The sequence below is a fragment of the Xiphophorus hellerii genome, chromosome 4, assembly GCF_003331165.1.
Source record: "Xiphophorus hellerii strain 12219 chromosome 4, Xiphophorus_hellerii-4.1, whole genome shotgun sequence".
Classification (NCBI taxonomy): domain Eukaryota; kingdom Metazoa; phylum Chordata; class Actinopteri; order Cyprinodontiformes; family Poeciliidae; genus Xiphophorus; species Xiphophorus hellerii.
This window is the reverse complement of record NC_045675.1, coordinates 17,823,345-17,836,851: the sequence shown is the minus strand read 5'-3', so window position 1 is coordinate 17,836,851 and position 13,507 is coordinate 17,823,345. Positions and strand designations below refer to the sequence as shown.

General features: G+C 37.5%; 1 protein-coding gene across 3 annotated transcripts in view; it reads right to left on the bottom strand.

Moving 5' to 3' along the window:
- Positions 1-13,326, bottom strand: part of mrvi1 (murine retrovirus integration site 1 homolog) — a 28,085-nt gene extending 14,759 nt beyond the window's left edge. Inside the window, exons 1-18 of one of the 3 annotated variants that reach the window (XM_032559799.1) lie at positions 12,897-13,326; positions 12,387-12,506; positions 12,102-12,288; positions 11,951-12,003; positions 11,836-11,872; positions 11,591-11,749; positions 10,627-10,735; positions 10,500-10,550; positions 10,352-10,429; positions 10,223-10,279; positions 10,072-10,131; positions 9,906-9,961; positions 8,382-8,463; positions 8,194-8,310; positions 8,045-8,106; positions 7,131-7,809; positions 6,747-6,897; positions 4,598-4,626 (exon numbers count right to left, since the gene is read on the bottom strand). In XM_032559799.1, coding sequence (XP_032415690.1) covers positions 4,598-4,626; positions 6,747-6,897; positions 7,131-7,809; positions 8,045-8,106; positions 8,194-8,310; positions 8,382-8,463; positions 9,906-9,961; positions 10,072-10,131; positions 10,223-10,279; positions 10,352-10,429; positions 10,500-10,550; positions 10,627-10,735; positions 11,591-11,749; positions 11,836-11,872; positions 11,951-12,003; positions 12,102-12,288; positions 12,387-12,474 — 2,055 coding nt within the window. In that variant the 5' untranslated portion in view covers positions 12,475-12,506; positions 12,897-13,326. Of the gene's footprint in view, positions 1-4,597; positions 4,627-6,746; positions 6,898-7,130; positions 7,810-8,044; positions 8,107-8,193; positions 8,311-8,381; positions 8,464-9,905; positions 9,962-10,071; positions 10,132-10,222; positions 10,280-10,351; positions 10,430-10,499; positions 10,551-10,626; positions 10,736-11,590; positions 11,750-11,835; positions 11,873-11,950; positions 12,004-12,101; positions 12,289-12,386; positions 12,601-12,896 lie in introns of those variants that run through there. The other 2 variants (XM_032559800.1, XM_032559801.1) reach the window with 2 other exon arrangements.
- Between the last annotated feature and the right edge of the window lie 181 nt (positions 13,327-13,507).

The window sequence follows — 13,507 nt, the reverse complement described above, 5'->3', positions numbered from 1 at the left end:
TCTAATAAGTAAATACATTATTTTCATCTGTTTTTATTCCCACACTGCAGTTTTCTTCGGGCAGTCACAGTGCTGATTACAAACACTCGGAGGGATGCACTTGGTTGTTATAACACTGAGCTGCACTCGACTCTCACAGGCTGACTGATGCAATGAGCTCCTCCGGGACGGAGTAAAACAAACACAAGGATTTGAAGAAAGATTTTATAAAAACACGAGTGCAAGCCATGTGGAAGATTACTGAGAGAGTTAGTCATCACTGTGGAGCTCACACTGATCAACACTGACTATCAGGATTGTAAATGTTGGAGTTGTAATAAAGGGGTCAAATGTTAAAAGACAACATACGAACAAAAGATTTACAGTGGGAAGTGAAATTAGAACAAACATGCAATATCTAATTACAGGAAGAAAGCATAAATCTGCTTATATATCAGATCTGGAGGCATCAAACATGTTCATGACAGCTATGGAGTTTGTGACATTAAAGAATTCAGTGAAACTAATCAATCTTTCCTGACTTTTAGATGTTGTTCTTTTTGCATGGTTCACTGAACTGAAGGCAAAACTTCATGTGAAAAAAATGTGTGCAGCCATTGTGTTAACCTTGTTTAAACTCACACTGCTCTATTTTTAGCAGCAAATTTATGCAAATCCAAAAGCAGAACCACTTTAACCCTTTGAAGGAAAGCAGCGCCTTGAGTACGTGCACAAACCAGTGTCAGGGGTTAATGAGGTCTGATGCTAATGGGATTCAGGGTAGTTTAAATTCATCACAAACAGCAAGAGTTCCATATTTATGAATATAACAGGTGTTCAGTGATGAATTACCGTTTCACAGGTGAGACATGAAAAGTGTAATAAATCTTCAGATACGGTGAAGTCTAGATTATACAACGCTGCTCAATATCATCACGAACATGACAAGTTCCTGGGAACATAAAGCGGCAGCGAGGTTGTGAGTCACTGGGGAGGAAATGGATTGTTTAACTGTTTCCCAGTGGGCTGCTGGGATATTTCCTGACTACATTAACACACTCTCATGCAGGAATACAAATTCCTTTTCATTCTCACTTTGCAGAAGCATTCAGTGTAGATTCTCGTAGGTTGTTTATGTTCATGAAAGATTAGAGATGTTTTCAAAATTCTTCTATTATATTTTAAACAAAATGTCAAAGTCCGATGGCTGGGTTTCCTTAAAAGACGGTCACTTATTGTCAGTTATTGCATTATAATTGGTTTAGAATACTAATTGTTTCTTTTTCTAAGTCTGACTTTATGATTGCTTTGTATTGACATTAATTAGATTCTGTCTTTTGAATTAAATTAAACTATATAACCAGAGATGAACTAAATCTCTGTCTTGTAAAACTAATGAACTCTTAACTATTTATGACATGTTCCATTAAATTTAATTTATTTTTTAAAGATTAGCACATACCTTCCTAAACAACCTTGGAAACATAGTTCAAGTTCAAGAACTTCTATTCTCCAGGTCTCTTCAAAATGTACTAATAGAGCCAAATCCTGACAAAACAATATATTATTTCCACAGATATGAAAAGCATATGACCTTAGTAATTATGCTGAAAAGGTTTTTTCTGAATGCCTATAAATACATGCCAAATTTATTCTTAAATAAAAATGTTTTTCCTGTTTAGAAAGCTTTGGAATAATCAATCATTAATCATAACATTTTAGCTGTGGCTGTTTATCCTATGTAAGTTCAAAATGGCTGAACATGGAAAGACCATCACTCACGAGATTCTTATATTGGCTAGAAATAAAGAGACTGCTATTGGAAAACCTAGTTTTAATCCATTTAGAAGGAACTTTGAATGACCAATTCCTAGACAAACTTTTTCAAATATCAGTGTCTAAAGAATAATTAGTGTTGTTTGTATTATTTAGCCTTTATATTTGTTTGTGCGATGACAATAATATGCTAATTACTAGCTCTTGCTGTTCTAATCTTCAGTTGAGGTTTTAATGGTAGAGTTGATTCTGAATAAATTCTGCTTCTGAGAAATATACAGAAATCTAGTTTCTTTTAATGTTCAGTGGAGATTACTTAATGAAACACTCTGGAAAAGTTCTCAAATCAAGAATCCTGCCCCGACCAAACACTGTCAGACACGCTGAAGAAATGTTGCACAGCTTGAAAAGGACTGAACCTAAACAAAGGTGCCAACCTGCTCTGCAGGAGGCTGCAGTGCAGAGTGCTGCTCCCACAGACCATGAGACTGAGATAAATATTGCAGAGTAATTGAATCACTCAGATGATTTCCTGTGGAAGAAAAGAACAGAACATGCAATCCTGAGCTCAGATATTTCCTTGTAACCAACTCTTGCCCTTCGTCTTCACACAAACCAGACAGATGACTTGATTTTCTACCAAAATTGTTCAAGAATGAGAGAGAGAAAGGCAAAGGGAGCAGCGTCTTCCTCCCTTTATCGGTTACATAAGCCAACTCCTTCATGCCAGATTTGTTTAAAATTTGGTTGTGTGAAGCACAGAGTGCAGAGCCAGTAGAGGAAGTGGTTTGGACACAGGCACAATCTGAGATAACATGGCAGAGGAAGTGTAAGAAAATAAAAGCTGCAAAGGGCTCTGTGATGTAAAGTCAGGCAGAGGGAGGAGAGTTGACTGAACAGACTTCCAAAGTGGCAAGCCACACATTAGCTATGCAAGCAGTTTTACATAAAGTCACTGCAGTCAAACAGAGCAGTCCACAAACCTTCATGCAGATGGTTCAAGCAGCTGAAGAGATAAAAAAAAACTCCAGCTGAAGCTGCATGTGTCCAATAATCCACTGAAACCCCACAGCAACAAACAGCTGAACATCTGAACCTGTCCACAGAGAGTGTGCACGTTACCTGAGTCCACCGCTACACTGCTGCGACTCCAGCTGATTTCTCCAACGCAGACACTTCCCACAACCAAGCTGTCACTGTCACAGTTTTCCCCAGAAAACTCTCAGTCCTGAGGGCTTCTTCTTCCTTCTCCCGTCCCCTCTCTTCCCTGGCTTTTTTCAGCAGCAACAGCCTCTCTTTCACTCCTGGGAGCTTTTACCATTTAAGGAGAAGGACTCAGTGAGCCTCTTTAAGCTGCTGTGAAGTGTATGCGTATGTTTGATTGTGTGATCTCAGGCATCTGATCCTACAATTATCCCTAAATAAGACCAGGACAAGATGAAACATTTCTCTTTAGAGAATTGTTTTTATATAGGTGTAAGAAACTTTTTGTGTGCTTTTCTGTGTGAGACAGGCAGAAAGACTGCGCCCGGCTGATCTGTGTTTACTCTTTTGACTATGAGGAATCCACTTCCGAGCTCTTAAGCTCCATAGCTATTTGCTAATCTGCTCTGTCAAAACCTTGATTATTGCTGCTCTTTCTTACTGCGTTGGTGTTTATGATTTAAGTTCGCTGACCACTCAGAGAAAACAAGAACACAGCAAACACACTGTTTGGGGAAAGACAGCTTTAAGGTCACATGATCATTTAAACTACTGCAGGTTGAATGATACTGCTTACAAAAGGAGCAGTTTGAGCCAGAAAGTCACACATTCTTACTCACCTAACTTCAGTGCACTATTGCAATAACTTTAGTTGCTGCTTAGTCCTAGTCCTTTTGTCTTATTCTAATTTTCTATTTCCAACATACAGTAGATAACTGGTATAAACAGTGCCTTTGTGTAAATGATGACATTTCACCTTGAGGATTTTATCCAAAACAAGACACCATTGATGAACATAATAACTATGTTAAAAGGTAAAAAAAAAATATTTGATGGAAATCCAGCCATTGTTTAAAAATATATAACAATTATAATCAGTGAACAGAAATTACCTTATGATCAAATTATAACTGCAGCCTTTAACTACCCGGTGGGAATTAAAATATCAGAAACACCAGTCTGAGTCTGAACTTTTTTAATATTTACTGAATAAAAACAAAAGCAGAATTAAAGTAGACTTTTCTGTAAAAAAATATATGCACCATCCAAAAGAGTAAAGAGCAGATGGGTAATAGAGCTTATTGTTTTAGCAGAATACATGGTTCAAAATTAACCAAAATGAAGCAAAACATGCAAATTTATGAAAGCCGCCTTTATCTATGACACGTAGATAAAGCCATTTGTCATGATTAAAACATAAAAATGCACCAGTACCTCTAAAGACAAAGATAAACAGTTTCCAGTTTAACAGGTTTTGAACATATGGTTTCTCTGTATTTGTTCATCTAAATAAAGTCTTAACATTTTATATCCTTTGTAATATTTTAAATGTTTACTTGTGAAACTGTTTCCCTTTGGACAGAAAGTGTCCCTGGAGGGTTAACAAGAGAACTGAAGTTGGCCTAAAGTGGATGAAAGTATTTGTACACACAATAATATTATTGTTATTGCTATATCTACCTGGACCTAAGATAGTTTGAGGAAGCATGTGTTGTATAACAAAGGCATATAGTAAGATATACTTTCTCCAAATGTGTATTTTCATGTAAAACAACACTAAAAACACAGTAACACAGAACAATATGCATGCAAACGCTACATAAAGAAATAACACATTTTTCAGAAGAGTGGGTCTTACCTCCCAGCAGCTGCCTCGTCCTGCAGCACCTGTTAGAGCCAAAGCAAAGACAGACTGTGAAAACAGTTGATTTGCATTTAACAGCAAGGCATGTGCAATGCAAATGTCAGAGGGAACAGCAAAAAAAAAAGGAGTGGAGAAGAAAGAAAGGATGTGAGACTGTGACAGAAAGAAGAAATCAAAAAAGATGGCAGAAATAAATTTAGTTGTCTTCCAATTGGGGCTGATCCTCACAACATGACGTTCTTTCTGGTTATCAAAACTATTGCACCTCTTGCTTCAAGAAGTATGCCACCCAGCCCACCTCTATAGCTAAGGGCAACAATAACCTGGCAACCATCTGAAGCACATCAGGTGCTTGAGCCACTGGCTAAGAGCTCCTGTTGTCTGCTTCAGGGGCTCCCAGGAGGAGCCTTGTAATGCGGTAACAAGTGAGGAACCAGGAGCTAGTGAGTAGTAGCACCATCACAGCTGGTGTTTTCTCACTTCAAGCATTTCTTTCATTGGGAATTGGTAAAAAGTTAAGATTCTGTTCTACTGTATAACTTTATGAATCAAATTTGATTTTATTTTTAGCAACAGTGACCTTAAAGCCAATTTGTATTAATCTGTAAAGCTCTACTAGCATAGTTTAGATTAATAAAACAACAGTTCTTTTTTTTTATTATTACAAAGGCATCTACAATAGCTCTTAGAAGAATTTTGAATTAATACGAGTTAAAATATAATTCATTTTCCATTTGGGATCAATAAATTAATTTTGAATTTTGAACAAATCCATCTGACTTCCAAAACACAGAAAGTAGAACTTGCACCAAAAGCTTCATTTGCTAACCAAAAGCAAGCTACCACCAACATGGCACAACACAATGTTACCTTTAGATATGCAGTTGTAAAATAATCATAAAAAACAAACATTGAGGCAACTATACAGCCTGTTACAGTAAGTGCAGGTTTAACTCCAATATGGCACATAGCCATGTTAGCTATTACTGTTTTAGACATTACTGTTTTAGGAATATAGAGCTTGACATTTTGAAGAGACGCAAAGAAAATTACTATTTTTAGATATACCTATTGCTTCCTAATTACTGATGGGAGAAGCAGTAAGATATGTCAACATGATTATATTTATACAATACATGGCGTAATTATGGCTAAAATTACTCAAAAAACTTTGTAAATACAATCTGGATGTCTAAAACATGATAAAGGATGAGATTTTGTCCAGTGTTTTGAGAACTGGCATAACTAAAGTTGGAGACAGTAAAATAGTGAAAGTTTACTGTTAACTTTTCCTTCAGACTAGCTGGAGATTCTCTTCATACAGAAACATAAAGCAGCATCAATCCTAACCACTTTACTCTACTCTCATTGAGATTAATTTCTTTGTGTTTTGAACAATTCCAGTTCAGTTTCAAAAGCAGGCTGAATTATGCCTGATTTTATTTCCTGCTGTTTGTCCCATCCTACTTTATATTTTTATCCATTAATAAACCGGTTGACACTTATGTACTTAATCAGCATTTTATTTCGTTTTGAAGATCAATAATCACACAGTTACGCACATTTGAATTTAATATTATTTTCAAAAGTTTTTCTTTTCCACCATGTTTTACACTGAGTTTTGTTCTGATCCCCATTTAGGTCAGTTATGAAATATAAGAGATTGTGACCTCTGATGAAACCATAATAACCCTGAATAATCTCCTGCAGTTAGATACTTATTGAAACCACAGAGCTACATCACTTCGCAGTAGAATATGAGTAAATTACAGAAAATTACTTAAATTACTTCTAAACATGAACAAAAAAATCACAAAGGCTGGTGCAAATAAAAAAAAAAACTGTTGATACAAAATGTCTTTTGGTGAAGGCTACTTTTGGCAAAAATATTAATGTCTCTCCAAATCAACATAGAAAACTCATTTGGATCCCTCCCAGTATTCCCAGTGGCCCCAGATAGCACACCCTCCCCTTCCTCTGTACCAGCTGTTGAGTGAAATGTAAATATCGGCACAGTCTATTTTCAGAAATCCCCTGGGATTACCACTAGAAAAGGAAGTAGCTTTAATACGTCTCTGTCTCACTGTGTACCCCATTACCATGATAACACCATCAACGTATTTCTGTGTTGCAGTCACCATACCATTCATGGGCAGCTGTGGAGGCTCTGAGACTTCTGGGAAAACAGGAGATGAAGAAAGAATCTGTGTAATGTCTTTCTGTTCAGGTCCAACATCATCTATGAAGTTTATTGTGCCTGTTTCACAATTCGCTGGCAGCGTGAGACCTGGGGACTTCAGGAAAACAGATATTAGGTGTGATACTGTATTACTAAGGTTGCAGTAAAGATTAAGAAACATCCTCATCTAAAGATGATCATCAAAGTGAATCTTTCTGTGAAAAACGCCAAACAATAAATAGATGGTTTGAATAAAACATGTTCAAGATTAATGTTGATGCTGAATTGTAATGTTTGCTTTTACCGTAGCATCCGTGAAATATAAACAAATCTCTCAGAATGACAAACCTGTGATGGACGTTTCTCCCTGACCTCGATCGGCTCTTCAGTGTCCGCTGCTCGGTCTAAAGCCTGTTCCATCTTCTGAGTGATACTCTCCATCTTTTCTCTCACCTGGCTCACCCTCCGCTCGCTCTGCCTCACCAGCTCGGCCGTTCCGAGGGCGCTGCTGACCATCGCTTCGATCCTCCCGAGGGTCAGCAGGAGACCACTTCTGTCCACCTGCGGCTCAGGTTGCTTTGACTCTGAGGCTGAGATCTCCTCAGGCTTGAGGACTATGGCTGAGTCCCCCTGGACCCTCAGCACCTTTTCCACAGTTGTGCCTTCTTCTTGACCTTCTGTGTCATCTCCTTTATGAATGTGGGGAACTTGACTTGTGAGTTCAGCACAGCCCTGTCCAGATTTCAGAGAGGTATGCAGGTGACAGACCTGCTTTTTCATGTCACTAATGTCATCCTCCGTTAGCAGGAGCTTAGTATGTGTCTCAGTGTGCTCCAGTAGCACCGTAGCTTGCTCTCTGCAAGTTGCAACCTCTTCTTCCAATTTCACCTCAACTACCTTCTTGGCCTCCTGACTCTGATTCCCAGTCTGGCTGTGCTTCTGCTCCTTCTCCCAGGCTTTCTGCTTCTTCTTGTGTTTCTCCCCTTTCTCCTCCCACACAGACCTGTGCAGATTAGGATCTCGGTGCCTGAAAGCACCACCACAGCTCTATAAACATCCATTTTACACACTGATATCTTGTTAACTTGGGGCATTAAAACTGCACTTATGCTAGACAGTAACTCTTGTGGGTTGTGTAATGGAGATACTCATAAATACACTGTCAAAACCAGACATAATTTTTATAAGCTGGGCCTTGAGACTAACATATACTGTCTCCTTTCTGTTACTATAACAGGAGAAAGCGGTAAAATCTCACATACACTTTACACAGCTTCTGTCTCAGAGCTGCCTGTTGCTGCTGCCGGAAGGGAAAAGGCCTGTCCTGCACAAGAGAGGATACTAGATGTAAAACTGTTGCTGCACTTAGCTCCAAACATCAGATCAACATCCCCCCCAACCTCCTCCTCACCTTCCTGTGCAGATGATGAACTATTTCATCACTTTTGGTCTTGTGAAGGACATCCTGAATATCTTCTCTGTGTGAATTGGCAACTGGAACACTGTTGCTACCTTGAACTCTGTGAAGCTGTTGCAGACAAAGATATGAAACAGATGGATCGACATGAAGGAGAAGATCTTTGCTGTGGCGATGCCAACCTGCTGCATGTTCTGCAAAGAGCGCTGGTTTGGAGGGTTTAAACCGTGGGAGCTCAGAGGAGTGACACAGTGTCGGTCAAACCTGTCAGAATTTAGCACATTTCATTAAACCTCTCCGCTCCTTCAGTGTTTCTGATGTTCATAAACAAGTAAACAAACTTCTATAAATAATGTGGTGTCTGTCGAGGACAAAAAATGTGATAATGTGTTTTTAAAAGGCTCTGTGATGCATCTAAATCTGAGCTCTACATTGAATGATACGGTCATATCACTAACAATGACTTCTTTGTGTCACTTTTACTGATGACCAATCTTTTGCTGTCAACTGTGTCAATATAGAATTTCCTCATTCCGCGCTTTGCAAGATAAGAAACCATAGATTGATTGCAATTCTTCAAAAAAAAAAGATAAAAAGACACTTTCAAATGTTTTCCTTGTATATAGACTTTTAAAAGCTGAAATATTCATCTATTGCACAAAAACTGAAGCTTATTTTAGATCACAACAGCGTAAGAGACAAACACAACCAGAATTTAATTTTTAAATATCTTTTTAATTAACTCATCTGAAATGAGTTGGCAGAGAGATAATTTATATTCAAATCCTTCATAATCCCCATTTTAAGAGATATCCTGCTTCAAAGCATCTCCCTTCATGCAAGCCCACGCACAACTGATAAGAAACAAATTCACTTAATTTGATGGGAGACAATTTTTGGTCAAGGTTTGCTTGCAGCTTAGGACTTTTTAAAAAATCTTTGTCCACATAAAACTCAAATTAACCGAATATAACTTTAATACAAAAATATCAGATGCATGAAACTTTTTATTGTGAGTGAATGTGTTTAGGAATGTGGAAATGTTTCAAAGTGCAGACTCCTCTATTCATAAAAAGGCAAAAGTTAGGCGTAATTAAATACTGATTCGTAGCTAAGGCTAGAATACAAGGGCAGAAAACTGAAGCTCCAAGAACCAGAGGCTCGCAGAGCGGCTGGTTCTGGTCAGCTGGCAGCAGGACAGAGAAAGCAGACAGGATAATAAAGCACAGAAGCAGAGACACGGCTGCATCCACAGAGCTAACGAAAACAGGAAGACAAATGAAGCAAAACATGAAGATAGCAAGCAGTTACAGTGATTAAAACACTGACTAAGGCAAATATTTAAAATATACAGTCTAATAAATAAAAGACATAAGAAGCAAAGTTTTACCTTGAAAGCAGGAGACAAGTAATATTTATCCAATGAAAAGAAAATACATAAAAGACAGGATCTTAACGACAATAAAACAAAATCTATGAAAACCTCTAAGGAGAAGCCAGGCAGAGGGAAAAAAAGACAGAATGAAAGTTTATATTTATTAGGATCCGGTTCTGCAGTCAGAAATTCTTCTGATCTGGTTCTGTCTTTATTTTTTAAACATCTCACAGTTTAGTCATGTAGCTGTAATGCATCTTTCAACTTTGTGACTTTTGACAAATAAATATTATTAGTAATTGCCAGCTGTAACATTGGTGACATTTATTACCTCAGAAGTTGCTGATGTGAATGTTCCTCTAACCTCCGCAGCTCTGACAGCAGACCCTGAAACACCACCAACCAGTAAACATGTAACACCTAATACTCACGGCCAGAACCCGACTTCCTTCACCATCTGAGTTTTGTCTTTTCTCACTTTGTCTTGATCAACGTACCTCAGTCATTTTGTGATTTTCCGCATGAAAGTTCTTCATCTTGTCCAGTAGGATGTTTTTCTAAAGAGTGAAATTTAAACATAGAATTAAGAAAAACACATAATAAAACTCTCAATTTATAATACCCCTAAAATTTACAGAACAGCCTAACCCTTGTTATTTCTTTGTGTTTCAGCATCACCAAAGCCAGAGTCTCCACATGTTCAGCCTGTAATCATACACACATGAAGTTATTTGAAACTCAAATCCCTGAGAAAAAAACACACAGATCTGAACTTACACTTAACTCGGTGTTAGCCCTCTTCAATTTGTTGACATGCTCTTCAGCGTATGCCCTTTCAGAAGATAGCCTTTCATTCTGAGTAAACGAAATCTACATTTGTATTCATCCGAACTCACAAAAAGCTTAAAGTTAAAGACTGCTTTACCTTGTCTTCAAGCACTCTAATGTGAAACCTCAAACGGTCAGTTTCATTGGTCTGAAAAGGGATTTTCTAGTGTAAAAATTATGCCCAGCATATACAACAATTGCAGTGTGCTCTATGTTGGGCGTACCAGTTGGGTGAAGCTCGTTTGGGTATGACTGGAAGTTTCCTGAACCTCCTTCAGCATCTGACAAGTCTCTTCCAGCTTTTCTGTCACAGACTGGGCTTTGATGGCTGATCTTTGAGAATTGTACACAGAAAACAAACAAACACAAATAAAATAGGAAGTTTAAAGCAGTTTCACAATGCAAACTCCTATATTCATATCTAGGCGGGCTGAAAAACATAAATAGAGAATGCTGCTGTAGGTGAGTCTTCTACAGTATTGTACATTCTTCTAAAAACATTTCTTTTAATTTGTAATTATGTGTGTATGTATGTATGTTTATATGTAGGGATAAGTGGATGGATGGATGTCCTTTTGTTGTTTTTCTAAACTCCTTTTCAGTTTAGTTCCACAGATGTGCAGTTTTGATAACTATATTAAATGTGCTTTTTACAGGCTGTGTCTCTAACATTTTATGTATTTGCCCCTGTGTGCATTTGCAAGCTGCAATCTGGTTTTTTATGCTGCTTTTAGACCAGTGACTTCTTCATCCCTGAATAACCTTTCAGCACAACTTAGTAAAGAACTCATTTCACTGTGAATACTCTCGGAATGCCCTGTCAGAAGTTATCTCCTTTCTAAGACAATATGACAGCGGGACATTTGTGGTTTTTATACTTGCATATAATTGTATTGACCAAAGGACATGAAACCTTCAGGTATCTGAAAAGCATACCCAAGGATGAAATAACTGGAAAAGGTGAGAAAACATGGCTATGGGTATTTTTATACAGTGTGTGTAAGTTTGAACTGTATATGACAGAAATACATAATTGATTCATACATATTTGTTGTTGTTCTACAATTTTTACATATAACATGTTACATTTTGTGTTAAATATCATGACCTAATTACTTTAAGTGATGATGTTTAAAACTAGATACATTTGTTCTACAACATATGAGAGTAATGCACGTTCTTCCTCACCTGAGCAGCTTGGTCTGCAGCTCTGTGATCTCCAGACTGAGCTGCAGGTTTTCGTCCTCACACTGAGCCAGCATCCTCAGCAGGCTGCTGTTCTGCTCGCTCAGATGGTGACGAGCTTGCTGCAGATCAGCCACTACATCAGACAGGTCCTTGTTTTCACTAAACCCAAATAAACAATAGTGCTTAAAAAGGACTGAATACTCAAGATAAACACATTTAGTTTATGAAGGAAGGAAACTACTGACCAGAAACAATAATGGCCCTCTGTGGCAGTTGCACTGGCTTATAAAAGGCAAATCCAGTCAATGTAAGTATTTTCCTATTAATTTCATTAAGATATTAAAATTGATTTGATCTTACCATTTACAGACACTTCAGAGTAGTCTGACTGAGACAAAGAAATGACATCTGAGCTGAAGAATAAAATCATTTCATTTGGTGTGAAACCTAAAAAAATATATTCTACATGAAACCTTATTTTATAGATTCCACCTTCACAGCTCACTCTCACCTGTCTTCCCTGCACTGAGCAATCCACATTCTCATCGCGGATTGGAAAGTCTCCCTGCTCACGTGAGGGTCCTGGAGGTCAGGGTCCAGGAGCTGTCGCAGGGAAGCCAGTTTGTCCTCTTCTCCGCTCTGAGCTGTGAGGGTTTGCAGGTACTGCATGATGCTGGAGGCCAACACTTCTCCTGAGGCTGAGACAAAAGCAGGAAAAAAAAATTTTAGCAAAGGTCACAGACAATTACATCCTTATTTGATCAGGTTCTAATGAAAATATGAGCAGCCAGATTACCTGTGTTGCTTTTATCACATTTGTTATACATGATGTCAAGGAGCTCATTTTCAGAAAATTCATTTGTGTCTTTACTGTCTTGAAGCATCTCCCCTGTCCCACAGCTGTATGACGCTGGAACTTAAAGTGATGAAACATTATTGTGCTTTTTGCATAGAGAAAGAAGATATTCAGTACTGCAGCACCTACTGTCACAGCGGTCAGACTTTGTATTTTTTTTTCTCCCTCTGATAAAGGATTTCCATGCACCTTATAAATCTAAAATTTTAAAAATAAAATATTGTATAAATATTGAAATATCTAAATACCAAGATACAATTTTATTTTATAAGACTGAAGATAAACTTTTATGGATGGACAGGGTAACTGCAGGTTACATAATAAAAGATTTAGAAAGAAAAAAAAATCACAAATAAGAAAACCAAATTCATTATATAAAACTCCAACTGTATGGACTAATTCAAACTAGATATCTAGAGAACAAACAACAAATAAAAGTTAGATTCTTACTTTCCAGTCCAAGCTGATCTTTTGCCAAAATTAAATATATATATATATATATATATATATATATATATATATACACATCTAAAAAATTAGGAACTAAATTATATACATACTCTTCTTTCTTATCAATCTAATCTTAACCTGATTTTCTGTGATGCTACATAAGCCATAAACGTGCTTTTCCTCTACTTCATGTCATGAACAGATGACATCCTGGGTCCTCCTCTTGGAAAAAAAGGCTGCAATCTGTGAAAGACGGGGCAAGTGGATTTTTTTAAATTAAAATATACGAGTTCAACACGAATGCAGTCAAATTTTCGTTTTTATCAAACATATAAACAGTGCAATAATAACTATAGCAGATTTGGACATTTTCTGTGCCGTCTTAAAAAAAAACGTCTCAACAATTACCTGGAGTATAACCCATGTGGTGAGAGGCGAGGGAGGAGTTTCCTATCTGAAAGAAGAGGGAAACCAGAGAGCACAGGGAAGGACGATCCAAGGTTATTTTATTAATTGAGAAGTAGAACCCAGTGCTTCACACCTGTTCGTTTTACACGTGTTATTCATAACAATTAGACAGTCTCGCATGCGTATTTTTTATATTAATTTAT